Source organism: Eublepharis macularius, chromosome 4 (assembly GCF_028583425.1).
Source record: "Eublepharis macularius isolate TG4126 chromosome 4, MPM_Emac_v1.0, whole genome shotgun sequence".
Lineage (NCBI taxonomy): Eukaryota > Metazoa > Chordata > Lepidosauria > Squamata > Eublepharidae > Eublepharis > Eublepharis macularius.
Window position 1 is genome coordinate 156,975,721 of NC_072793.1, and position 24,561 is coordinate 157,000,281.

The 24,561-nt window shown below is 45.2% G+C and overlaps 1 protein-coding gene across 6 annotated transcripts in view; it reads right to left on the reverse strand.

Moving 5' to 3' along the window:
* Window positions 1–633: 633 nt before the first annotated feature.
* The window catches only part of ABCF1 (ATP binding cassette subfamily F member 1), a 34,413-nt gene continuing 10,485 nt past the window's right edge, over window positions 634–24,561 (reverse strand). For 2 of the 6 annotated variants that reach the window (XM_054978383.1, XM_054978382.1), the window contains exons 8-28: window positions 24,230–24,301; window positions 22,405–22,506; window positions 21,363–21,437; window positions 19,480–19,599; window positions 18,750–18,842; window positions 17,483–17,605; window positions 15,529–15,629; window positions 14,857–14,942; window positions 13,522–13,661; window positions 12,796–12,944; window positions 11,059–11,142; window positions 9,824–9,948; window positions 8,318–8,430; window positions 7,730–7,901; window positions 7,113–7,187; window positions 5,973–6,043; window positions 4,579–4,611; window positions 4,140–4,308; window positions 3,451–3,515; window positions 2,409–2,481; window positions 634–1,126 (exon numbers count right to left, since the gene is read on the reverse strand). In XM_054978383.1, coding sequence (XP_054834358.1) covers window positions 960–1,126; window positions 2,409–2,481; window positions 3,451–3,515; window positions 4,140–4,308; window positions 4,579–4,611; window positions 5,973–6,043; window positions 7,113–7,187; window positions 7,730–7,901; window positions 8,318–8,430; window positions 9,824–9,948; window positions 11,059–11,142; window positions 12,796–12,944; window positions 13,522–13,661; window positions 14,857–14,942; window positions 15,529–15,629; window positions 17,483–17,605; window positions 18,750–18,842; window positions 19,480–19,599; window positions 21,363–21,437; window positions 22,405–22,506; window positions 24,230–24,301 — 2,208 coding nt within the window. In that variant the 3' untranslated portion in view covers window positions 634–959. The remainder of the gene's footprint in view (window positions 1,127–2,408; window positions 2,482–3,450; window positions 3,516–4,139; window positions 4,309–4,578; window positions 4,612–5,972; window positions 6,044–7,112; window positions 7,188–7,729; window positions 7,902–8,317; window positions 8,431–9,823; window positions 9,949–11,058; window positions 11,143–12,795; window positions 12,945–13,521; window positions 13,662–14,856; window positions 14,943–15,528; window positions 15,630–17,482; window positions 17,606–18,749; window positions 18,843–19,479; window positions 19,600–21,362; window positions 21,438–22,404; window positions 22,507–24,229; window positions 24,302–24,561) is intronic. The other 4 variants (XM_054978384.1, XM_054978385.1, XM_054978388.1 and 1 more) reach the window with 4 other exon arrangements.

Below are 24,561 nucleotides of genomic sequence, written 5' to 3' on the forward strand. Positions count from 1 at the left end.
TGATTCCTTTTCCTCAAGGCTGCCTCCCTGCTGCCCGTCTCTTTAGCAGCAGGAAGCGGAGGCAGCAGCCGGGTTGCTGGGGCTGGCTTTCTAAAGAAGAGTAAGCTGCTTTGATTTAACTTGCATTACTTTCAGTCGTGGCTTTTGAGTGAGTGAGAGAAAGAGAGAGAGAGTGCTTGCAAGCAGGGCTGCTGGTCTAAAGAAGGGCAAACTGCTTTGATTTAACTTGCTTTACTTTCATTCGTGGCTCCTGAGTGAGTGTGTGTGTGAATGAGAGAGAGGGGGGGAGATGGAGATGTTAATTAGTTCGGACAACTGTATGAGTTGTTTTTTCTTAACTAAAACCTCAGTATTCAGGTTTAATTGCAGTGCTGACACTTTGAAATAAATAAGTTGGTTTTGTGTTGCAGTTTGGGCACTTGGGCTCAAAAAGGTGCGCCATCACTATTCTAGGTGGTGGAGCTCAGAATATTCCTGAGCTGGAATCTTTTGGCTCAAGGATACAACTGAAAAAGATGCCCTCCAATGGTTTTGCTTTCTATCCTCTGTGCTTCACTCATCTTCTAAGGAGGTCACACCTCCCCGATCTCCATTCTCCAAAAGAAAAAGTCAAGAGAGCGCTTTGCCCAAAAGTGTCCTTCACATTTTAATTTAAATCAGTTTACACAACTCCGCTGGAACTATTATCAGAAAAAAGAGGGGAGATAAGAAGGAGCGACTCGTAAAATGCTAACTTGTGTTTCATAAGAATGAGCCATGCTTAGACATACCCATACTCCTCCCCTCAAAACACTTTCAAATTCCCTGCTGGCTGGTGGGTGGGGAGAGAAGACAGCCGCTTGGAAAAAGGGAGCTTTTGGCTTCAGTCACTCACTTCTGCCCCCTTCCACTCAAGAGTCCTGTGAATGAGAGGAAGCAAGGGCAGCTAAGGTGGTGAGACTCTGCCTCCTCCTCCAGCCTCATTCCCGAGGCCGGTTGATGATGACCTCGCCCAAGGCCTCCAGGACTTCCCGCTTGTAGTCCTCAAAGTCTCCATCTATCTGGTTGATGGTCTGGTCCTCCACCACCCAGAGCTGGCAGTTGGTCTCGGTGATAAGTCGGGCGTCGTGGCTGACAATGATCACAGCTGGAAGCAGGAGAAGAAGAAGGCATTGTTTTTCCAGGGCCAGAAACAGCCTCCCCAGCCTCCCACAGAACCGTTCCACCTTCTGAAAAAAAGCCATGACGGGTGGGCCCTGCCTGCCGCCCTGTTCCTGAGGGCTGGCCTCGTGTATTTATTTACTCCATTTATAGCTGGCCCGACTCCCCAGTAGATACTCAAAGGAGTTAGCATTGTTCTCCATTTCATCATCATCACAACAACCCTGTTAGGTACGTTAGGCTGAGAATGTACAATTGGCCCAAGGTCATCCACCGTACTACCATGGCAGAATGGGGATTTGAACTGCATCTCCCAGACCCTAGTCCAACATTCTAACCACTACACTACACTACACTAGCAAGGAAGGGCAGAAAGCGTATGGCACTCTCTAGCCATTTCTACACAACAAACAGGATCAAGCTGAATCAATGGACAGGTCATCAGACCCCAAAGAACTCTTTAGGCACCACCAAGGGCTTGAATGTTCTGGGATTTTCCTCCATCGCTTTCCCCCCAGCAGTAGCTCAAGGCACTGAGCTGAAAATCCTATGAATCCTTGAGGATACAGGCAGAGAAAATATAAAATGCCCAAGCAGAAAGTTCTACTACACGCAGAGAGCTCACTCCATAACCTTCAGGAGCGCAGTTATTTCTCACAAGCTGCAGTTCTGGAAGCTGCAAGATCCCTTCTAGATCAGGACTAACATCCCCCTGGAAACAGTCTAGCATCCTATTTCCAACAGTGTGCAGCTGGGTTCTTTTGGGAAGCTTGCAAGCAAGACATGAAGGCAACTGCCCTCTCCAGTTATCTGTTTCCAGTACCAGATACTCAGGGATATAGAGCCTCCGAACATGGTGTTTCCATTAATGGCTCGTCGCTGTTAAGAGAATGCCATGAATTTGTCTAATTTCTCATTTAAACCCATCTCAGCTAGTGACCATCACTGCATCCTGTGGCAGTCAAATTTATGTATCACTTAGGCACTGAATGAGGGGAGGGGAAGCCCTCTGTTTTGTCTACCTTGAATCTATTGACGGTCAATATCACTTGCAGCCTAGTGCTGCCATCTCATGTTAAGTCAATAAGGAGGCTGGGGTACAGGTTTTCATGGGACAGAGTCAATCCCAGACTACCGCAAGGGACTGTCAAGTCCAAAGATTGGAAGCTGGCCATGATCTCCCCCCTCCCCAGACAGAATTCCATCTGCTTATTGTTCTTTTGTCCTTCCCTGCAGCCCAGACATTGTAGCACAAGGCTTTCACTTACCCCCTTTGTATTCATTGATGGCGTCTCCCAAGGCATCAATGGACTCAATATCCAGGTTATTTGTAGGTTCATCCTGGGATGCATAAAAGAGGGGAGAGCATTCACTTGATGCGGAGAGAAGAGGACATTTGGCTTTTCATTGTTTTACCCATGAGTTGCCTGAAACATTGGCAAGTACCAGGATTCAAAACCCAACACCAGCTCAGACAGCACCAGCATCCAAAGCCCCCCCCCCCACCCAGCAGTCATTTTCTTGACAGTAAGGAAAACAGCAAGAGAATGAGGCCTAGTTCTCAGTGAGGTGTTAAGGTTACACCTGGACTGTGTAACTTCAGACTGCACACGGGCTTCAATGACTAAATGATCCTCTACACAAAAATATTTCCTGCCCACAGAGAAGAGTTCTAGCCTGGTTTTCTCTCTGACATACAGTCATTTAGGTGTAGGAATCTTTTTTGGGGGGAGGGGGGACTTTGTCACATAAGCCCTGCCTGCAGGATTACCACCTTTTGTTAAAATGTTTTTACTTCATTTACACCCTGACTTTCTTCCTGATGGGGTCCCAAAGTGGCTTACACTATTCTGCTCTCTTCCTTTTTATTATTTCGATAGGTGTGACTGACAGCATGCGACTGACCCAAGGTCAGCCAGCAAACGTTCGTGGTAGAGTGGGGATATGAACCTGGATCTACCAGATCCTAGTCCTATCTCTAACCACTATACAATCCTGGCTGTCAACAAAAGAGCCCCCTGTTGAGGTTCCCACTTAACAGATGAAGGTTCTGGCTGGGAAAACTTTAGAGTAGCGGGGGTGCTCTCCAACAGTCTAAAGGCCCTCTTGACGAAAACCTGATCAAGTGTTTGGTGCAAACAGAAAGAGAGCTTAGAAAGGTAGTTTTTTTGGCATGCTGGCACATAAGCCAGGTGATGGGAGGGAAGAGAGGCAGCACCAAAACATGTGCCATGCTTAGCAGAATTGAATTGAGATGTTAAAGGTACTTCTGCCCTGCAACACCTGCTTCTTTCCCTTAAACATACTCACCAAAACAAGGACGTCTGGCTCCCTGCAAGCCAGTTCTGCAAATACCACACGGGCTTTCTGTCCCCCTGGAGCAGTAAACAAACAAGTAAATGAGAGTAAGAATAGATGATGAAACAATTGGAAGAAATCCTCTCTGCAAAGTTGGCGGGGATGAGATCCTATCCTCCCAAGGAGGACTGGGGATGATAAACAGTGACCCAACTCCCACCCACATCTGCTCTCATACAGCCATACCACACAGCTGACTTTCCCTGGTGGGCTTCACAAACTGCCCATCTTCATCCTGGCGTTACCATGTCACCAAACTGACTGACGAGGAAGGTGTGTGCATTTTGCATGAAGCAGACATTGCAATCCAAGAATGCCACAAACACTCTCTTGTTCTTCTAGAGATCCTTCGAGCATTTCTGAACCCTCATAGTCCCAAAAAAGAATCCAAAAAGATTCAAGACCCATGGGAGTCATGGGTATGCACCTAGGGGCCACACTTTCTTTAGCTCAGCACAAGCCCTCATTCTTTGATAATTTCGGATGTCTTCCTGCACCATTAAGTTTTCCAACCATATTCCGTCCTGCCTCTCTATATTCTCCCCTTATCAGCCTTAGCTGGATCTTTCTCCCTAGTAGCTCCTAGTAGAAGCCACCAAAACCCTGAGTTCCTCTTCTCCGGAGGCCAACCTCCCTCATACCGGAGAGCTTGCAGATTTGGATGGTGTGGGCGTGGCTCTCCAAGCCAAAACGCCCGAGGCATTTGCGAGCATCCTGGTAGGGCAGGTTGAAGTTACGTTGCAGGTACTCCGTCGCTGTCTCCTGCATGTTCAGTTGATCGGCATATTGCTGGTTGAAGAACCCAATTTTCTACCAGGAGAAAAAAGAGGGACATGTCACTCACCTGCAGTGCCCACAACTAACCACATCCTTCACGCAATGCTGTGGGCCCCTGTAGACAGCCGTCCCAATTTCACCCCCCCCCCCAGAATTGTGCTTGGTCTGAATGACTGCATCCGACCTGATTCACAGGGGCTGTGCTGCTGCCCTGGATTGCAGCCGCCAAGCCATTCAAGGGTTAGGCTATCTCGTGCCAAATTGGTCCCTTTTTATTTATGGAAGAGGGTGTCCCATACTCACTAGCCTGTGGTTTTTCCTCATTTCTCCTCTTGTCTGGAAAAATAAGAAGGGGAAAGGGGGGGGAAGGAAAGAGATTTGTATTCCACTCAAATACTTTTCTGTGAAGATTGAGAGACAGAGATGTTGCTAAAAACATGAGCCAGTTGCTAAGAGGGCCAAAAAGCAGCCTCTTCTGGGAGGCTGCAGTTGGCAGTTTGTGACTGGACATTCTCCAGCTGTCAAGTCCAAAAGGACTATTTTAGAAGGGACAGTAGAGATTCTCCTGGGCTTCAGTGGGCCCCTTTGGGCTTCTTTATTTTTGATTAGAATGCTGGGCCTGTTGGCTGGAGAAGTGGAAAGGGAAGTTGGTGAGGATGCCCACCAGGGCCACCCTGTTTTATTTTTGGCTTTAAGAAGATATTGAGGTAACAGTGAGCAAGCTGAGGAAATGACTCGAGGTAGCGAAAAGCAACTTCATGCTTAGCACATCAGGGAGATAAATTGCATATTGTGTGTTTTATTACTGGCGATCTCCTGAACAGCCACCCAAAAATCACAACATTGTCAGGTAAAGGTCGACAGCAAGAAAGGTTTGCCAGCTCCATGGACCTTAGGCTGGACTGAGTTTGCCAAGATGACAAGAGGGGCTACTAGTTGTACAAAGGAAAGCCCAGACTTAACAGCAGATCACATCCTAGATGTGTAAAAGCCCCAGATTCTAGCCCTGTCATTTCCTGTTAGAAAGATCCTTCTAAGACTTTGAAGAGCCATTGGTAGTCAAAGTGGACAATACTAACCTAGATGGATCAATAGTCTGGCTCTGAATGTGTTACACCTGCCATGATGTGGCCAGTTTGTAAGTTGCACCTCATGTAGTATATGTGTGTGTGTAGGAAGGCTAATGTCCCCTTCAGGAAAGGTAAAAGGTAAAGGTAGTCTCCTGTGCAAGCACCGAGTCATTACTGGGGGGACGCCACATCACAATGTTTTCTTGGCAGACTTTTTGCTATGGGGTGGTTTGCCATTGCCTTCCCCAGTCATCTACACTTTACCCCCAGGAAACTGGGTACTCGTTTTACCAACCTCGGAAGGATGGAAGGCTGAGTTAACCTTGAGCCGGCTACTTGAACCCGGCGTCCACCAGGATCGAACTCAGGTCATGAGCAGAGCTTGGGCTGCAGTACTGCAGCTTACCACTCTGCGCCACGGGGCTCTGTGCCCCTTCAGGAAACCTCAGCATTTTTACACTGACTTTGGGATTTATCTGGAAAAGTGCTTAGCACTACTTGAGTGGCAATAAAGATGATCATTCTGGACTGTATCACTGTATCACATGTAAAAAATCTTGGGAACAGAGAGAGAGGAGCTACGTAAGAGAAGGCCCAAATGTGGAAAATAGAATACGGTTCTCTTACCGGTGGCAGTTTCCCCGTTAACAGCAGCAGCAATGTACTCTTTCCCACACCGTTGGGGCCTACGATACAGACTGGGGGGCAGGGAGAGAAAAGCATCAACACTTAAGTCTCTAACACACACCAGTCAAAGTATCCTGAAGGCTCCTCACTTTCTTTCCTCCAGTGTGCAGAAATAAAGGTTTGCTGGGCCACAGAAAAAGGTTGTAGGGTAGGTGGGTACAGTTTTAACTGTTAAGAACATTGCGATTTCTTTTTTTGTCGTTCCATGATGTTTTAATATTAATGTTGCACTCCCCCTGAAGGAACAGGTTAATAGCTTGGGGAGGGGCACTGCTGGACCCTGGTCTATAGTTTGAGGCCCAAGTACCCTCTGTGGCCCATAATGCCTTTTATCAGCTTCTGCTAATATGCCAGCTTCAGCTGTTCCTCCAAAAGTGTCATCTGGCTATAGTGATCCATACTCTGATTATGTCCATGTTATATTATTGTAGGCCACAGCATATCGAGTTGCCTTTGAAAATGGTCCAGAAACTTGTTTCTCGGCACAGTTCAAATTGCTGATTCTTACCTAAATGGCTTGGGGGACAGGGAACTTGAAGTATTGCCTCGTCCCATATTGTCTAGCCCACCCGTTAAGATCTGCCTCACAAGCTCTGCTTTCTGTGCCTGCCCTTCAGAGGTGAAGAGGCAACCAGAGACAGGGCTTTTTCAGTAGTGGCATCTCGCTTATGGAATGCCCTTCCCTTTGAAGTCTGCTTGGTGCCTATGTTGATTTTTAAAAACAACACCAGCCCAAAATGTTTCTTTTCACCAGGCTTTTAATTAAGAGATTGATTTTTTAACACTATTTTGTTCTGGAAACGGTCTGTTTTTATGCTGGGCTGGGTTTTTAATGCTGGATTTTAATTCGTATCTTTTAAAGTTTTATTTTTAATTTTTGGTAAGCCACCTCGGGCAGGTTGCTGGAGAGATGGCACATTTTTCTAAATAAATAAATTGTAAGCTGCCCTTGGTACTGGCCTTCTGGTGTTGGTGGAGAAAGATGTAACAAAATAAGCAAATAAATAAACATATATAAAGAATCAGCACACTGATGGGGTAATAAGCCAGATTTATCAAAGTCTCTTTCAGATCACTTACTCCGAGACTCTAAATCAATCCCAAAGTCCAAATTTTTGAAGAGAGGCTTCTGTCCCTCATAGCTAAAGTCCACACCTGTAAGAAAGAACGAGGAGGAGAACTGGTCAATGGAGGATGTGTGTGTCTGTTTGGAAACAGTACTTTTCCCCACAACTACTGCCAAGACCTCTGGTAGTAATGCCTGGGAGTCTGACAACTCAGGGGTGGCAGACTGCAGAGCCCACAATCAAATGATGAAACTGACTTCTGTCCTCTAGACCCTTTGAAAAACATGGCACACGTGGAACACTGGTCCCATCTCTGCAATGATATGGCACTGATGCTCTGTATGCATGGGCTAGGATAGTGTGTTGTCCAAGCACAACTCTGTTTGTGAGAGGCAGCTTTCCAACCTTCCCTCATGCCCCAATCTACAATGCCTTCCTGAAAAGTATAAGAGTTTGCCTTCAAGAGGTAGAACACTTTTGTGATCAAGAAACGGCAGTATGTACAACACTACAATGCCCCCTACTGTTCAAGTAAATCATTGCCTCGGAGTAGCCTCAGAGTCACCCCCTCCATTCAAGGTCACAGTAGCACCCCCACCCCAACAACCTCTAGAAAAGGCAGGCTCCTACCATGCAGGCCCAGAATGGGCGGGCTGAGGGGTGGTGGGTTCGGAAAGGTAAATTTCACAGTATATTCCTTAGGCCGCTTCAGTAGCTCAGGAGCTTCATTGGCCTCTTCATCTGGGTTTTTCTTGCGGCACTTCTGCTGCTTGCGGGTCAAAGCCTCCTTTGTCTGTTTTTCCTGAGGAGAACAAAGCAAATGAATGGGCCAGATTGAAAAGGTTACCTGATACGCCCAGCCTTGGCCACTGCGTACTTTCATCTTGCTAAACAGAACTGTTTCAGGGCACCCACCAAAAGCAACCAAAGGCCAACAGAATCAATCCACAGTTCTAGCATCCCATAGGAATAACGCTCCCCCCATTTTAAAACCCTTAAGGCGAAGCTGAAGGCCAAGGGCTAATGCCCCCTGTTGTTATACTGATCATTTCCTGGGAAAGAGGTGAGCTGAAAAAAGGAACTGAAAAAAGGAATTACAGACATTGCGCTCAAGGTACAAGTTCTCACTCATTGAGCAACAGAGCTGCAGGGAGCTCCATAGAACAGGACAGAGCTCTTGTCACTGGCTCTCAAGGCAGAATCCAAACCAAGACTTACTGCCTGCTTGGTGGACTTCCCTCCAGCCTTGAGGTCTTTCAGCTTCTTCTCTTGTTTCTCATATTGTTTGAGCAGCTCCTTCTGTTTCTGCTGATACATCTTCTTGAAGGTCACTGAAAAACAAAACAGGGAGAGGGACACTGGCTTGCTGGACCCAATCTACCTAGTCCACCCGTCTGTCTCCAGCTGAGGTCAGCCAGATGCCCCAGGGAAGACCACATGAAGGAAGTGGCCTCAGCACCTGGTAATCTGAAGTGCACTGCCTCAGAACATGGAGACGGCCACCGCTGTTGCAGCTAATAATGAAAACTTGTCCTCCATCAACAAGCTTGTGAATCACAAATGGCCAGGAGAGAATATTTCCTGGAACTTTACCACAGATTAGAAAGGTGTCCTTTGAGAAACCATTTATATCAAATCCCTAGTTGAGCCAAGGCTTCCTGTTCTTGAGGGGGACAGACTGTTTCTGGGACTATCAAACATTTCCTAGAACTGTGTTTTGGCGATCGTGTAGTGTAGTGGTTACGGTGTCCGACTAGGATCTGAGAGATGGAGATTCAAATCCCCACACTGCTCACTGGAAAATCTTGGACCAAACATATTCTCACAGCTTAACCTATCCCAGAAAGTTGTGAGAATGAAACAGGGTTCAGAGAATTACATATTACATTCTGAGCTCTTTGGATGAACGATGGAATAGAAATGAACAACTTGCCCAGTCATAGGACAGGGCAATGCCTGAGCATGGGCAGACCACTATGCCCCAGTCTACTCGGCTGCCATTCCTAGGCCACTTACACTTCTAACAGAGATGACTCCTACATCAAGAACAGGGCTTCCAGGCAGACTTGAATTCTCATTATAGGCCTCCCCCTACACCTTTTTAAAAGAGAGGTCTCTAATTTGCTTCTTTCATCAACACAGAATGCAAATGGGGGCGCTAGAATTCTGTCCTAATATCTGCCTACAGAAAAAACATATAAAACTGTACAGTATATAAAACTTCACTGGAACGGGGGTGGGTGGGGGTAGTTACAACAATAAGAAGGCTGCCTGTCGTACCTAAGTCAAATCACAAAGTATTTGTTTGCCTAAGGTGACGCCAAAGGCACCACCATCACAGGCTTTCCACAAGGCAGGTAGGGCTGTGCGCTTTTTCTTCTGGTCTTTTCCCGAAGGATATTTTTCGCAGTAATCATTTTGGGCTGCTTAATGCCCTTTTTAGTTCTACGGTGTGTGTATGGTTTGTTTTTAAATTGTAAGACCCCTAGGGCTATTTAGGAAAGACAGAGCAAAACCCAAACAAAACATTTTTAAATTTGAAATGGACAGATTTGTAGTTTTTCAAGTTTGATTGCAGGTGTTGTGCATATGAAATACCCTCCGGTAGAGCTCCCTTGCTGTTGCATTTTATAAAGGCACAGCATTGGCCCTGAAACACATTCATTTCTGTTCCTGCCTGTTCCACACTCCTTTCAGGTGCGGGTGATTCAAGAGTGCACTTACTGTAGTTCCCCCGGTAGTAGAATAGTTTCTGCATGTCTAGATGAACAATGTCTGTGCACACATCATCCAGGAAACCCTGGTCATGGGAGACAATGAGGAGGGTTTTCTTCCATGTCTGGAGGTAGCTGTAAGACAGAAAAAAGCAGATTATTAAACAAAAAAAAGCATCAAGGACTTATTTATGCAGAAAAGGAACCTTAATAATGTTTTCCTCCAACTGGTACCTATTTTACAGATACAGCATGGAATGCAAATCGGTTTGCTGGTTTATACTGAATATGCATCTAATGTCACCAGGAAGATTCATCTTGTCTCCTTCTGTCATTATCTTCCATCAGTGGGTGAAGACTTTCATTTGGTGTATCCCCAATAAACTCTTACTGGCCTTCCTCCCTGGTTGTGTTTGTATGTCTACGTTTTTACTGGACCAAGATTTGAATCTAGTAGCACCTTAAAGACTACTGAGGTTTTCCAGGGTACAAGCTTTCAAGAGTCAAGATCCCTTCATCAGAAACAGGTAGGAATGGAGACTACTGAGCCCTTATATTCCAGTCAGATGGTGGGAGTGATGTGGCAAAGAAGCGAGCCGGACCTGACTCCCTTTTTCCCAACACTCCTTCCCACCTTCTGAGTGGGATATAAGGTCTCTTCTACTGCAGACCAGATGGCTACCTACACAAAACTATGTTTTTATTGTATTGTTAAATACTTATATATACACATTTCAAATACTGTTTTTAATGTTTAATACCTGATGCTCACTGCCTTGGGGACTCTATTTGGGTGGAAAGGCAGCATACAAATGCTTTTTAAATAAATAATGAGATACTAATCTGGCTGCCTAAACAGAGAGACATACTTGATAATGAGATGCTCCCAACTTTATTAGCATACTGAATTTTGAAATTCCTTAAGAAGTCACTGGTTGACCTTCCGTTAATCCTTCTCTTTCTCAGCCTAAGTTCCCTCACAGGATTGGTGAGAGGATGAAATGGAATGGAATTGTGTACAACACTCTGAACAACTTGGAAGAGCAAGGTGGCAAAATACCAGAACTGAAGACACTGTGCCATAAAGCCTCCAAAATTCACCTTGCTGTGTGCCCCCCCGCCCCAAACCTTTGTTTGTAGGAATTCACCAGGCATTGCCCACCCTCCTTGTGGGTCAGCCTTAAGGAAGCCACAGCCATAGAAACCACTCAGTTCATTCATGCACTTCACTATCTGGGGACTTACTTGTTAAGCCAGATGACGGCGTTCAGATCCAAGTGGTTCGTGGGCTCATCCAGCATTAACAATGTGGGCTCCATGAACAGTGCTCTAAGGGAAAAGAACAGTGAGCAACAGCGGCCCTCACAGTGTCTCTGGAAAGCCAAGTTATTTCTGAGAGGATACTTATGAGGGAAACCAGCTAAAACTGGGACAGGAAGGATGACTAGAAAATCAAGACTAGAACCATGACCCTGCTATGAAACAAAAAGGGAGAACACTAAGTTTAGAAATTAAGGAGGGGCAAGGTGATCTATGGCAGAAGAGAAAATTAAATTTAGGAGAGGAGTTCTGAACTGAGGAAAGAATAGGTGGTAGGATGGAAGGATATGAAGAAGAGTTTCTGGCAGTTAAAACTAGTGACAGTCAATTTGATTAGAAACGTACAAAAGCTGCTTTCTATTTATCTTGGATGTTTATATACTACTTTTTAGTCTTTGCAGGCTTTATATCAAGTCAGGCCATTGGTCCATATAGTTCAGTATTACCTTCCCTAATGGCAATGACTGTTGAAGACATTGGGCACAGGTCCTTCCCAGCCTTGTTTAAACAAGATCCTTTCAACTGGTGTTGTGTTGAACTAAGCCTGGCACTATTCAACTACAAAGCATGCATACAAGTACTGAACTAGCTCATCCCAAAGCAGTTGTCTAAAAAGAAGGTACAGCAGAGATTATGCACAGGCAACAGTTGGACATTTGTTATAAGCCGCTACGCGTCCTCAGGTAGAGGGGCAGACCCTCTAAACTTTTTCAGGGACTGGAGCACCCATTCTGATCTCGAAGGGCAGCAGGGTGCCCAGACAGAAAGCATCTGACAGACACCCTTCCCTGAGTGAAAGTCCTAGAGGCCTCCATGCCAGCATACACAGGAGACCACATAGAATCAGGGCAGGGGTTGGATTCTTCCCATGAGATCACTGGTCTGAATAAGAATTGTCCTCACTCAGAGAGCAACTAGGATGTGTATATTTATTTGTCCGCTAGCCAAAGGAAGGGAAAGGAACAAAGCTGGTAAGATTTGTAAGGGAGAGGAGGTTAAATAAACCCTGTCTCTGTGGAGCAGGGGGGACGGAATGAGGGGGCATGTCGCACAATGGAAGGGCTACATAAACTGTTTGTAGTGCAAGTGGGAGGAAAAATTCTCCATTTGCAAAGATCATGCTTACTGACGTAAAGAAGTGGGGAGCTGTTCTCAAGTTTCAGGCAGAGAGCCCTAGCTTCCTTACTCTGAGGCAAGGCAAGTCTGGTAGTTATGGACAAGACATCTTTTTGTCAGGAACCATGAGATCCCAATCAAATTGGCCCCTTCCCTTCAACTCGCAAGAGTGGCATCAGCTATATTTCAAAGAAAGGAAACAAACCCAGAAAGGTTTCTAAGAGGTCAGGGTATCTGTACAGCTGGCTCTAAACAAGGATACATTTAGGATAAAGGCATGAATAGGAACAGCATGTTTGGCTGATAAAGAGGTGTCTTCCCACCACACATCTCCTGTCATTAAAAAAAACCCAACATTCAAGGTGTGCATTAATGATTGGTTTGGAAGGTGGCATCTCACCATGCAGCTGTTTGTGGCTGGAAAAAATATAAAGTTAAAATTGTAGAACTTTCCAAATCCTTATAAAGACCACAATGTCTATTCTACTTGTATCTCAATCCTCCAGGGGGACACACTTTTTTCCCATCTCTGCCCCAAGTAACTACCTGGCCAAGGACACCCTCATGCGCCAGCCCCCTGAGAACTTCTTGGTTTGTCGGTTTTGCATCTCCGGGTTAAAGCCCAAACCAGCCAGGATTCTCCGAGCTTTGGCCTCAGCTGCGGCAGCTCCTGTAGCTCGTAATTCTTCATAGACCTGCGGGGAAGAAGATATATCTTGTGATGGGAAATCAACAAAGGAACAATTTGTGGAGCAGACGGATATTACCAACTACTAAGACAATTGTCAAATGAAACCATTACTCTCTGCTAAAAGAACCGCCAGAATCATTTCCCTTACACAGAAAGGAAATGGCCAATCCCCCCAACTTGCAGTACATTTGACAGGCTACCATGTTGCCATTCCCTCCAAGCATATCCTAAAATGGTATCCCATCACACTGATCTTCCCCCAACCTTCATATAAGCATTTAATCCACTTGCTCACCTCACAAGCACAACAGAAATGGCTCAACCCATCCATTCACTTGCCTTTGCCCAGAACCACAGTTAGCTCCATTTATTCCACCCTTTTGATTTGGGTAAAATCGGTACAAGTCACTGAATGATGTTAGCGTAGAGCCAAGGTGGCACGCCAAGACGGCACCCTAGGCTCTCAGGTAGAGATCTTTCACATCACCTACTTCCTGGATGCCAGGGACTGCAGTTGGGACTTCAGAGGCTCTTCCACTGAGCCACAGCCCCATGCAATGATGCTAACTGTTCACGAGTACCTTCTCCAACCGCTCCCCAGCGGTATCATCGCCTTTTTCCAGCAGTGTCTGCAGCCTTTTCTCTTCTTCCAGCAACCGTAGCCTCTTAGTGTCAGCCTTCAGCACAGCTTGTACTGCAGGGGTCTCGTCTGCAACCACCTCTGCAAGAGGGGAGAAAGGCACAGTGAAGGACAGCACAACACCTCTGCCTTGCAGGCTGGCTCCAGGGTGATTTGGAACTGCACTGAAGAACTTTCTGAACTTCCTTTAGAAACCACGGTTTTAAGCTGGTCGGGTTTGGTTTCGCACCTGCTCAGCACTCCATTACTTAAAACACTTCTATTCTGCCTTATCTTCTCAGTGTCAAGGGCGACGCACACAAATCAGAGCACCCCCAAAGTCACTTTTCCACAAATGTTCCAACACACTACATTGATATTGTGGCAAAATTTCTGCTTATGGAAGGAGAGGGAGTTTTGTACCAACTCTTCCTTTCACACTGCCTTTCACAGCAGCGTTTTAGGGATCATTTTTGAGGGGATGAAGTTCTGTTTTCCCTGACAGAAATCCCTTATGTTAACAGAGATTTACCGTACGATCCAGCCGACTGTTTCCATAGACCATGACTCACAAGCCTATTTCAAACCATGGTTTCTGATGCTGGCCTGCCACCTGATCACAAAACCATGGACTGTTAACTTGGACATCACATCAAACCACATCCAGTTCAGTTTCCTTAACCAGAGTTTGGAGCAATGCCTGTATCGAGCCTGATTCTCTCAGCCTCTGCCTTCCCTCAAAGACGAGCCGTACGGCTAAAAACAAGGCGAGGTCATTTATGTCATTTATGAGCTCTGCCCAGAGTGGACATGATATGAGCATGAGAACATATTAATAAATAGGTCCTATGGAAAGGAGTGTGCTGCTGAGCTGTGCCAGCCCCGTTGCAGGATGTCCCATTTTCCTTTGTTCTTTTGAACAGGGCACTCGCCCCTTCAGTAACAATTATTGTCTTTGCAAGACAAGGGAAGAAACCTGTAGGACCAGCCTGGGACACTTTCAGGTGTGCTCCCCGCTCAGCCATGGGTGGCCTTACAGGGATTTTGCTACCTGCTCACACTACCTGCTTCTGGCTTGCTCTCTGAATACACAGAGAGGAATACTGAAAACTTGCTCCAAGCCACTGAGACAGGGAAGAAAAGAAACCTCCATGGATTATAAAAAAAAAATTATACTCATTTTTTTTTCTTTCCAGTTCTGAAGTTGTTATTAGGAGACTCTGATTTCTACAGTGGTATTGTGAGTCTTCCATACTGCGGAGACCAATGAAGGAAGAACCCCACACAAACCCCGTACCTTGTTCACAGAGTAACACATCAATGTTGGGAGGGATGCTCAGAGCCCTGTTAGCAATGTGTTTCAGCAAGGTAGTTTTGCCTTTCCTAAAGAAGAGGAGGGGGGAAAAGACCATTACTGGATCTATGCAAGGGTAAGGACCACCACAGTAACTACTCTGCCCTCCCCCCTCGCTACAAATGTGTTAATACTAACAATACTACTGTGTAAATACAGAGCTAAGCTACAAGAGATCGGAAGGCTTTGTCAATTTCTCCTCTCTACAGAGCCAGGGAGATAGCTGCTCAGAGGGTTTGTTAATTTCCTCTTTGCCTCTTAAAAGGGGAAGTGAAATTGACAGAGCCTTCAGGAGGCAAAGAGGAAATTAACAAACCCTCTGAGCAGCTATCTCCCTGGCTCTGTAGAGAGGGGAAATTGATAAAGCCTTCCGATCTCTTTTAAAACTCAGCTTCCCGGCTAATGTTGCGACTCCCTTCACGTGCTCCTCGTTGCGTAATTTGTCTCTTGTAGCTTGGCTCACAGTTAATATAATAAATAACAGCCAGCCCTGTCCCATTCCCTCCCCAACCCAAAAGACCACCTGCAATGTAGCATCACCTCACATGGTTTCCTTATGAGATAAAGTAAACAAACAAAATGGCGGGGGTATTCAGGGCACGCCCATGTACTTACCCATTAGGTCCCACTAGGCCATATCGGCGCCCCGCCACAATGTACAGGTCGGCATTAACGAATAACTCTTTGCCGTGAGCGGAGATGCTAAATTTCTCCAGCTGTAATGGAAGGGTACAGGATGGTATTAGGGAATGGAGTGACCTATCCCTACTGAAATATATAAACATGTTAACTTGTGCACTTCTCTGTTAAAACTGAACATTTATTAGGAATTCAAGCTTGCTCATCTGCGCTAGGAGTAAAAATAGGATAACCAAGATCAAGTATTATAAATATTGCTGTGATGTACTACTATGGCAAATGTTGAATGTTTATAAAATAGCAGGTGTATTTACTTTCCAGTGCATGGAGGAACAGTGCTTTTACCCAATAAAGACCATCAGCCTTGCTTCTAGGAAGTTCGGGAACTTAGCCCAATGCAGAGTTTGGTGTGCAGATCAAGGGCTGTGGCCCTATTCTTCAAACCAGGGGTTTGGCTTGATGTCCTCACAAGGGTTCAGAAAGCCAAATAGAAATCTCAGTTTCACAACCACTCCCCTCATTTACAGGGAGGTGCTAGCCTGATCTTGTCAGATCTTGAAAGCTAAGCCGGGTCAGCCCTGGTTAGTACTAGATTGGGAGGCTACCAAGGAAGTCTGGGATTATTACATAGATGCAGGCATTAGCAAACCACCTCTGACTGTCTTTTGCCTTGAAAACCTTGATGAGGTCGCTATAAGTGAGCTGCAACTTGATGGCCGCCAAAAAACCCCCCACAACAACTATAGTGCAAAGGACAGGTGAGCTGTGTAATCATAATTGTGTTATGCTCCATATGTTTTAACTGAAACCAAGCACCCAATTAACTTGCAGTCTTGAAGAGCCCCGTGGCACAGAGTGGTAAGCTGCAGTACTGCAGCCCAAGCTCTGCTCATGACCTGAGTTCGATCCTGGCGGAAGCCAGGTTCAAATAGCTGACTCAAGGTTGACTCAGCCTTCCATCCTTCCGAGGTCGGTAAAATGAGTACCCAGTTTTCTGGGGGCAAAGTGTAGATGACTGGGGAAGGCAATGGCAAACCACCCCGTAAGAAAAAGTCTGCCGAGAAAACATCATGATGTGACGACCCCCCATGGATCAGTAATGACTTGGTGCTTGCACAGGGGACTTTACCTTGTTCAAGAAATGTACAATATACAAACTAGGAGACTTGACTTAAATTCAGTCTTTTCCCGAAATGATTTTTTTTAAAAAAACCACTCTGCTTAGCAGTTGCTGCGCCCCATTCCTAGAAATCCACTTTTTCCCTACTGGAACATAGGCTTGCTAACAGGCCTGAAAAAAAATTCTCTGTATCTTTAACCGAAGTTTAATCTGGGGAAGAAGGCAAGTGGAGTTTTCATGGCCTGGAGGTAAACAACAATCCCATTAAGCTTCTTTTGAAGTGACAGGACATTTTTCTCCAGGCTTCTCAGTAACCCTATTGGTATATCATCTCTCTGCCAACAGGCTCAGTCTTTGCCCATCCCTGAGCTGAGAATAGCGTACACCACTTTGACTTATGAATATCAAGAAATGTCACTCTCCCTCCAGTTACGTGATCAGGAATTGCATATCAAAATCTTTACATGGCCAAGATATACAATATACGCGAGATTGTTTGGGAAGATGGGAGAAGTAACAGCCAAGTATACTGCCCCCCTCACTCTCCCCTTCCCTTCCACACGATCACTGATCCTTCTTTTGCACTTCCAGGATGGCCTATGATGAGCTGCACACATCAGGGGGATGCAGTCAGTTCTGAGCTACGTCCTCTGCCCAAGAAACCTTTTACGTTACAAACCCCATGTAATAAAATGCAACTGGGGAGGAGATGGATGGAAGGAGGAAGAGAGTCAGAATAACCAAAACATCTTCATAATAAGAGAAAAAGAAAAAGGGTGGGGAGGTGGAATGGAATGTGATGGGTGGTACCTTGATATCAGAGGCATTTTCCAGCATGGCCTGCCGGGAGGACATTTCTGCTTGCGACACCGAGAAGTCATTCTCTGCTGCGTTGGCCGCTTTCATGGTCGCCACCTGCCGTTCATATTCCAGCTGATGGAGCAAAAAAAGAGTCCCAGCCGTGAAATGCCAGCAAAGGAGACTTCTTTATTACCCTTTACCAGCCACGTCCATATAGTCTGGTCCTTCACAAACATTGTTTCACTAGGGCCCCCTTTACCAAAATATGATTTTATAATTCTAACAGGGGAAACCTTTTACCAAACAACATTCTTGCCTGGCTAGCATGGCTTCTCTCTCAACACCTCGTCCTTTCAACTTGGGATACTCTTTTGCTCACCCATAAGACTTCCCATGCAATTTTCAAAAGGCTTAACAGGGCTTTTTGGTTCACTTGATTCCCCTCACCATTTTACTGAGCCAAAATGAAGTATTCTTTTCTACCTCCTAGCTCAGCTGGGTACATTTATGCTTTACCTCCAAGTAAATATGTTTAGAACTGAGGCTGGTGTCTGTCTGTCTCACTCTCACACACTATGCTTCTCAATATACTTCAATTTTGTTCATGCATATGTAACAAAAATAAGCGAACAAGGGCACATAATTCAAAACTCAAATATGAGTATTGTTATTGCAAACATAAAACTGCAACTGTTTCATCCGTACATACTTGTAAATCATGGCCTAAAAATTACAAATATTTAAATATTTGTAATTAAATAATTACATCAAACAGTTTTATCAGCTTTTTTTCTGGCCCCTGACCCACTGAAGAGAATATTTCTGCTGCCTACCAGCAATCTTAGTTGTTTACCAGCAAACAGGGCATAATTTCTCATTAGAAGTTAGCCTTCTGCTTTGGGGTCTGTTTCAAACAGCAAATGTATATGTAAGGGGTGGTGGCTGTAAGTAGTGATATGGGAAGGACACGCTGCACATGCTCAGAGGTGCTCTCATCCTGGTGTCCATATTCTGCAGGACTTAACACTGGGCACAGGGCTGGCTGTAGGTGGACTCCTCAAGTTTTCTTTCTCACAGACTTTCACTGAACAAGTTCCTCAGGAGGCCATGAAAATCAAAGGGAAAGATACAAAGGATTCTGGGAGCACACAATTCCCATTCCCAAGCAAAGGCAGTTAAAGCCTGGAGAACAGTCAGCAAAGCACAGAAAAGAAGTATCTGTTTGTCCTACGAGGCTTTGGCCAACATTCCCACCCTGCCCTAGAATAAAGCTAACCTGTTTTTTGAGTTTCTTCTTTTCCTTTTTGCTGAGGTGTGCATATGGATCATCTTCCTTCTTCTCTTCATCCTCTTCCTCCTCCTCTGATTGCTACAGTATTTACAGAAAACATGTGTTAGCAAGTAGTGTCAGGCAGGAAGCACTTATGGCCTGGAAATTCCACCTTGAAGCAGATAACTTCAGAGTAAGCCCGTTACCAGGTAGAAGGGTTGACAAGGTTCAAACTCTGTGGAACGTGTAGGGAGTGCTCACCAGGGGACAATATAGTTGTCTGAATAACTATTCTGAATAGGCTACAGGCTGAGATGACATCAGTTTACCCTCCCTTTGCTTAGCTAGTCTACATTATGTTCTACACTCACTGTCTTGCATGAGGCAGAAGGGAGGTTTATGGCACAGAGGTATCTGGGTCACATTCCACCAAATGTCAGCGCATTCTTTCAGCAGGAATGTGCAGGAACATACCTTAGGGTTCCCACCACATGTACAACAATTTGTACGAACCAACATGTACATGCATATTTTCACATGCTTGTATGTCTCATTTTGGTAGATGGAAGACACTGGCAGAGAACGGGCACATAGTGGAGCACTGCATGCATACCAAGGCACATTCCCAAGCCTCATCACATGTAGTCAGATGCTATGTGAACAGGACCAAGTGAAATGGCTGGTGTTGGATTCAAACTAAGCAATGTCTCCAGATACAAGACCGAGGATTCCTTACTGCCATGCTGCTCTGCTTAGACTTGTCTTTGCCCTTTGCAGACTCCTCCTCCTCTTCGTTACTGTAGCTACCGTCTTCTTCCTCGTCCATTTCCTCTGCTTCCAAAGCAGCAAACTTGTTCTGTGGAACCAAACAAACCAAAGTGACGACTTGTAGGGAAAAGGTTAAAAAGCAATCACCTCAGACCAGGGCTTTTTTTGGGGGAAAAGAGGTGGTGGAACTCAGTGGGTTGCCCTTGGAGAAAATGGTCACATGGCTGGTGGCCCCGCCCCCTGATCTCCAGACAGAGGGGAGTTTAGATTGCCCTCTGCGCCACTGAGGGCAATCTAAACTCCCCTCTGTCTGGAGATAAGTGGGCGGGGCCACCAGCCATGTGACCATTTTCAAGAGGTTCCGGAACTCCATTCCACCGTGTTCCAGCTGAAAAAAAGCCCTGCCTCAGACAGCCTGCTGCTCAGCCTCACCAAGAGCGAGGTGGTCTGCAGGATTCCCTTCTCCCGGCGAGTCCCTGAAGCCTGAGCAACTTTCATTCTCAGGCAGGAAACTCAAGAAGCAGGGCTGAGAAAGTTTTAAAGAAAAATTCTGCTATGGATGAAAATTTAGAATACATCATTAACAACTAGGACTACGACAGCCTTTTGGAAAGTAAGGATGGAATGGTGCACCCAGCAGTGATCACTGCTTTTCCAACATGTATACCACTGACTTAAGTCCAAGGAGATAAGGCAGGATAGAAATGTTTTAAATACATACGGCCAGTGCGATGGAGTGGTTAGAGAATCAGACTAAGACTTGGGAGACCCAGGTGTGAAACTCTGCTCTACCATGAAAGCTCGCTGGGTGCTCTTGGGCCAGTCACACCCTCTCAACCTAACCTACCTCACAGGGTTTTTGTGAAGCTAAAATGGAGGAGAGGAGAACGGTGTAAGCTGCTTTGGGCCCCCTCAGGGAGTAATGAAGTAAATAAATATCCATGCTTGCCAGGTGGGTCTCAATTTCTTACCGAGCTCCTCTGCTAAAAACCCAAACAAATCAACAAACACATGAAGACTAGATGGAGAAAGTGACGGGGAAGAGCAGGTGCTGTAGTATTAGTGAAGCGAAGCAGGTACAGAGCTCAGCAGCAAGAGGGATAGGAGAATGCTGGGAGCACCATATAGTAAGGCACCCATGCAACAAATTTCATTTTTGCCTTACAAAAACGAATGGAAATCCTACTGAAACAATGGGGGATGAGAACAGTTTGTAAGAATTTATTTCCATCTCCAAATGTGATTTTTTTAAAAAAATGGAAATTGTAAGTGCAATCTTCATTCTTTCCTCACAATAGCGGCTACTTTTCTTTCTCATTCCGTTCTACATCCTGAGTTGTGACTGGAATAAACTCAAAAAATGATATTCAACAACAGCATTGACTGAATAGCAAAAGGGCCATACAGACTACTTAATTCCGAGTGCCTAACGTTTTGGACAAGCTTTTCAGCAACAAGTTAAAGGTGGTGGACAGCTACAAAGGCAGGCGCTCACTAAAAAAGGAGAGAAGACCATTGCAAGTTCATAGTGCCAATTTTACAAGAACAGGCAGTAATGTAAAAATCATTGGAAGAAACGTTCTCCTCTCTTTTTTTGTTCTCACAGATTCAGCCTGCCTTGTAGCTGGCTTATGCTGCTTAACATTTTGCTATCTGAACAGTTGACCCCACAGGTGACAGAAAAGGCAGCACTGGCCACCCCTCACACCTAATGAAAGCAGTAGAAGAAGAGAGTCAAGGAAAGATGGCAGGACCTTACCTATGCTTCACACAGCCTCTGAGGCCTACAGCATGGCACTCCCCACCCCCACCCCTGGAGTGGATTTTGGCCTCATCTTCAGGTTCTCTTACTTTGGAGGGCAGATTCTTTTTCCCTTTCGTTTTCCCCCCAGCTTCATCAGGTTGAACAGCCTCTCTTTTCACTGTCTGAAAGAACAGAAAACTGTGAAAAGGGCAGAGACGCCACAAAGGTACCCAATTATAGTGCCACCTCCCTCTTCCCCACCTATCAATATTTCTCTATTACTCCAGTCTAGTGCTTGCTGATCACAGGGCTCTTGGTACTCATCCCCACCCCTAACAGTGCAAAATTGTGTCCTGAATAGAGGCTAGTTAGCAGGCACAACCGAGTGGTGATTAAATAATTATTTTCTTAAGATCCTCTCTCTAGGAAACCTCTTCCATGGATATGAATCACAAGGAGAGGGGGATGACAGCAGTTAGAGCAAAAGTCTGCTTGCTAAGTGAAACGCAGAGGAAGCCACATCATTGAGTTGAGGGGGGTATCCACCAGAACAGGGAGAAAGAACATCATATGTGGCAGCCAACCTTGCAATCTTTGCAAAAGCTGATCAGGAAAAAGGCCAAGCTAGATACCTTCATCCTGAAGAACTAGCTTTCCAAAAGCAGGGAGTTTTGCAGCAAAGGTGCATTCAAACAGGAGGCTCCTTTAGACCTCAGCAGCTATGGCTGAGAAGCACAGCTCTTTCAAGATGTAGCACATGTTTCCTCTGCATTGTTTCCGGTAGGAGGGTTCTGGTGACTCCTTGCTATTCTGAGAGTTTGGTGACAGAGACTAGCCCTGCAGGGACCCATCTCCCCAAGTATATGTTAGCACCTGCTAGTCTTGGGAACAGGAAGAACAGGCAGCGGCTCAAGAAAAGCTGATCGGCTGCTCAGGTCAGCAATCTGATGCTCAGGTAAACACAAATGGGGCTTTCAAGGAAACAAAGGGAAGACCCAATTATGTCTCATGTGTCCTAGATGAAGGAGCCATTTTGCCCATTTGGCATACAACTCAGAAGCTTATCAGTGAGTCTTCTGTCTATCCACTCACCACCTAATAGAACACTCCTATGGGTCTGCATTTCCTAAAGCCCCCCTTCATATCTACCTTTGCTTTGCCCTTGGGCTTCTTTGCTATTTCACTGTCTTCCTCCTCGTCCTCCTCCTCATTGTCACTTTGAGCCAAGATGGCAAAGGCGGAGCCTCCTCTCTTAGACAGCAGAGGAAGAAGAAAGAATAAATGAGACGTAGCGAAAGAGACAGCCAAAGGACAAACAGCAACACCCCAGCATGGAAATAAATAAATTTGACAGAGGTGAGGAAGGGGATGTCTCCTGTCCAAGGCTCTCTCCAAGACACTATGAAAAATCCGAAGTCCAGCTCAGTCTTTCGAAATTTGAACCTCAAGTTTACAGCCAAAGATTGCCTGCATTTTGGTTCCTTTTGCCACTCGCAAGTGGCTCCCTCTGCACAAGTGTCCAGGTGTCAATAGGAAAATGAAAAAGCTAGAGCTGGAGACTTTGAATTGTGAATGGAAGGAATTCACGGAACAGATCTCTCTCCTTCATCCTGGGTGCACAGCCCCCCAAAGCACAAGAAGATAGATGGAGCAGGGCAGGGGCTGCAGCAAGAGGGGGGAAACTGGCAGGACTCCAGAACCACATAACCTCCGCTCACAGTTTAGTAAAGGGCTCATACAAACCAAGGTGATTTCTACCCATTTCCCCTCAAATTGCAAGTATCTCCAATGACCTACGGGTGGGGGGCTTTTGTGCAGTGATGCCTCCTGCCTATGTAACCACTTTCCAATGCTCAAGGGTGTAGCTTTGTGCTGATTACACATCCATTCCTGACTATTATCTATTAACCTTGCCAATTCCCCTTGTTTTCTTTACAAATTAAATCCCTTTTGCAATGTTCTAAATTCTTTGAAAAACCCTGTCCAACAAGAAAACATTGGTTATACAAAAAGAGATCCAGACCCGACAACAATTTCATTTTCATAATTGCAAGGCATGTTTTTTCTGCTCAGTTCTTGCTGTATATCTTTGAATAAGATAAGACACAGTGCTGGAAAGGATGCCCAGATTAATCTCATCCGCTTGTCCTGAACAAGTATAAAGTTTGTTACATGTATTCCATGAGAAAGGTTTGCTTCAGATCAGAGATAAATTAGATATTAGATAGCCACACCCAAAGACTTCTGAATCTCTAGCTTGAGTACCATGGTACTATCTGATTTTTTGAAAAGTGCTTTGGAGAGATTCTTAAAATTGCATTTTATCTTTTAGATCTAAGATATACAGGACAAGGGATTATGACCTGTATGCTTATTGGCTTCTGTTATCTTTTACATATGGTAGTATAATCTGTATATTTGTGATCTGTTTCAAGATTGAGTAGATTGATTTTAAATAAAAGTCTTATGTGATTATTGGCTGGTTTTCACTTTATATCTTGAATACATAACTTCTGACCACTCCCAGTAAGAAGACTGTTAACCTGCTAAGAGATAAGCTGTGAGACAGCTATCACACATAGCTCTGTGGTTTAGTGATTAGAGCTTTGCTTTAAAATAGACAAACTCTGACTTTCCATGTGTTTTTTTTAAAACATAATGTTCCCTCCACTGTGGAGATGCCCCCAATTAACTCCTGCAATTAAGACTAAAATTAAGGAAATTGAATAAGCTAGGAAGAAATGAGAAATTATTCAGAGTTTTGGAAAAAGTGGCATGTGAATTTGAAGAGTGAGAGAAGTAACACCATTCAGGGTTGCAGTTTCCTGTGCTGAGACACAGAGAATCACCCAAATCACCACATCCCAAGTGCCCCTCTGAACAATATCAATCTGCCCTAAAAGGTCTGGTGAGCAGGAGATAAGTGAGCAAAGGATCATAAGTCAGCCTGAATAATAAAACCCAGGAACCAAACCTGCTGTCTTCCTTTATTCTTCTCGTTTTTTCTGCTCTTCCCCTTTATGTCCTCCTCATCTTCTTCTTGCTGCTGAAAAATACATGTAAGAAAATCAGGAATTAATTACTGCATCCTTTCTTTTCCCAGCAAAATAGCATTAGGATCCCCTTTTTTATTTTTAAGAGCGATCCATCATTAGAAATACCTGAGAAATCTCTTGTAATCAAGGCTTTCCAGAAAATGTATTGTCGAAGGCTTTCACGGCCAGAGAACGATGGTTGTTGTGGGTTTTCCGGGCTGTATTGCCGTGGTCTTGGCATTGTAGTTCCTGACGTTTCGCCAGCAGCTGT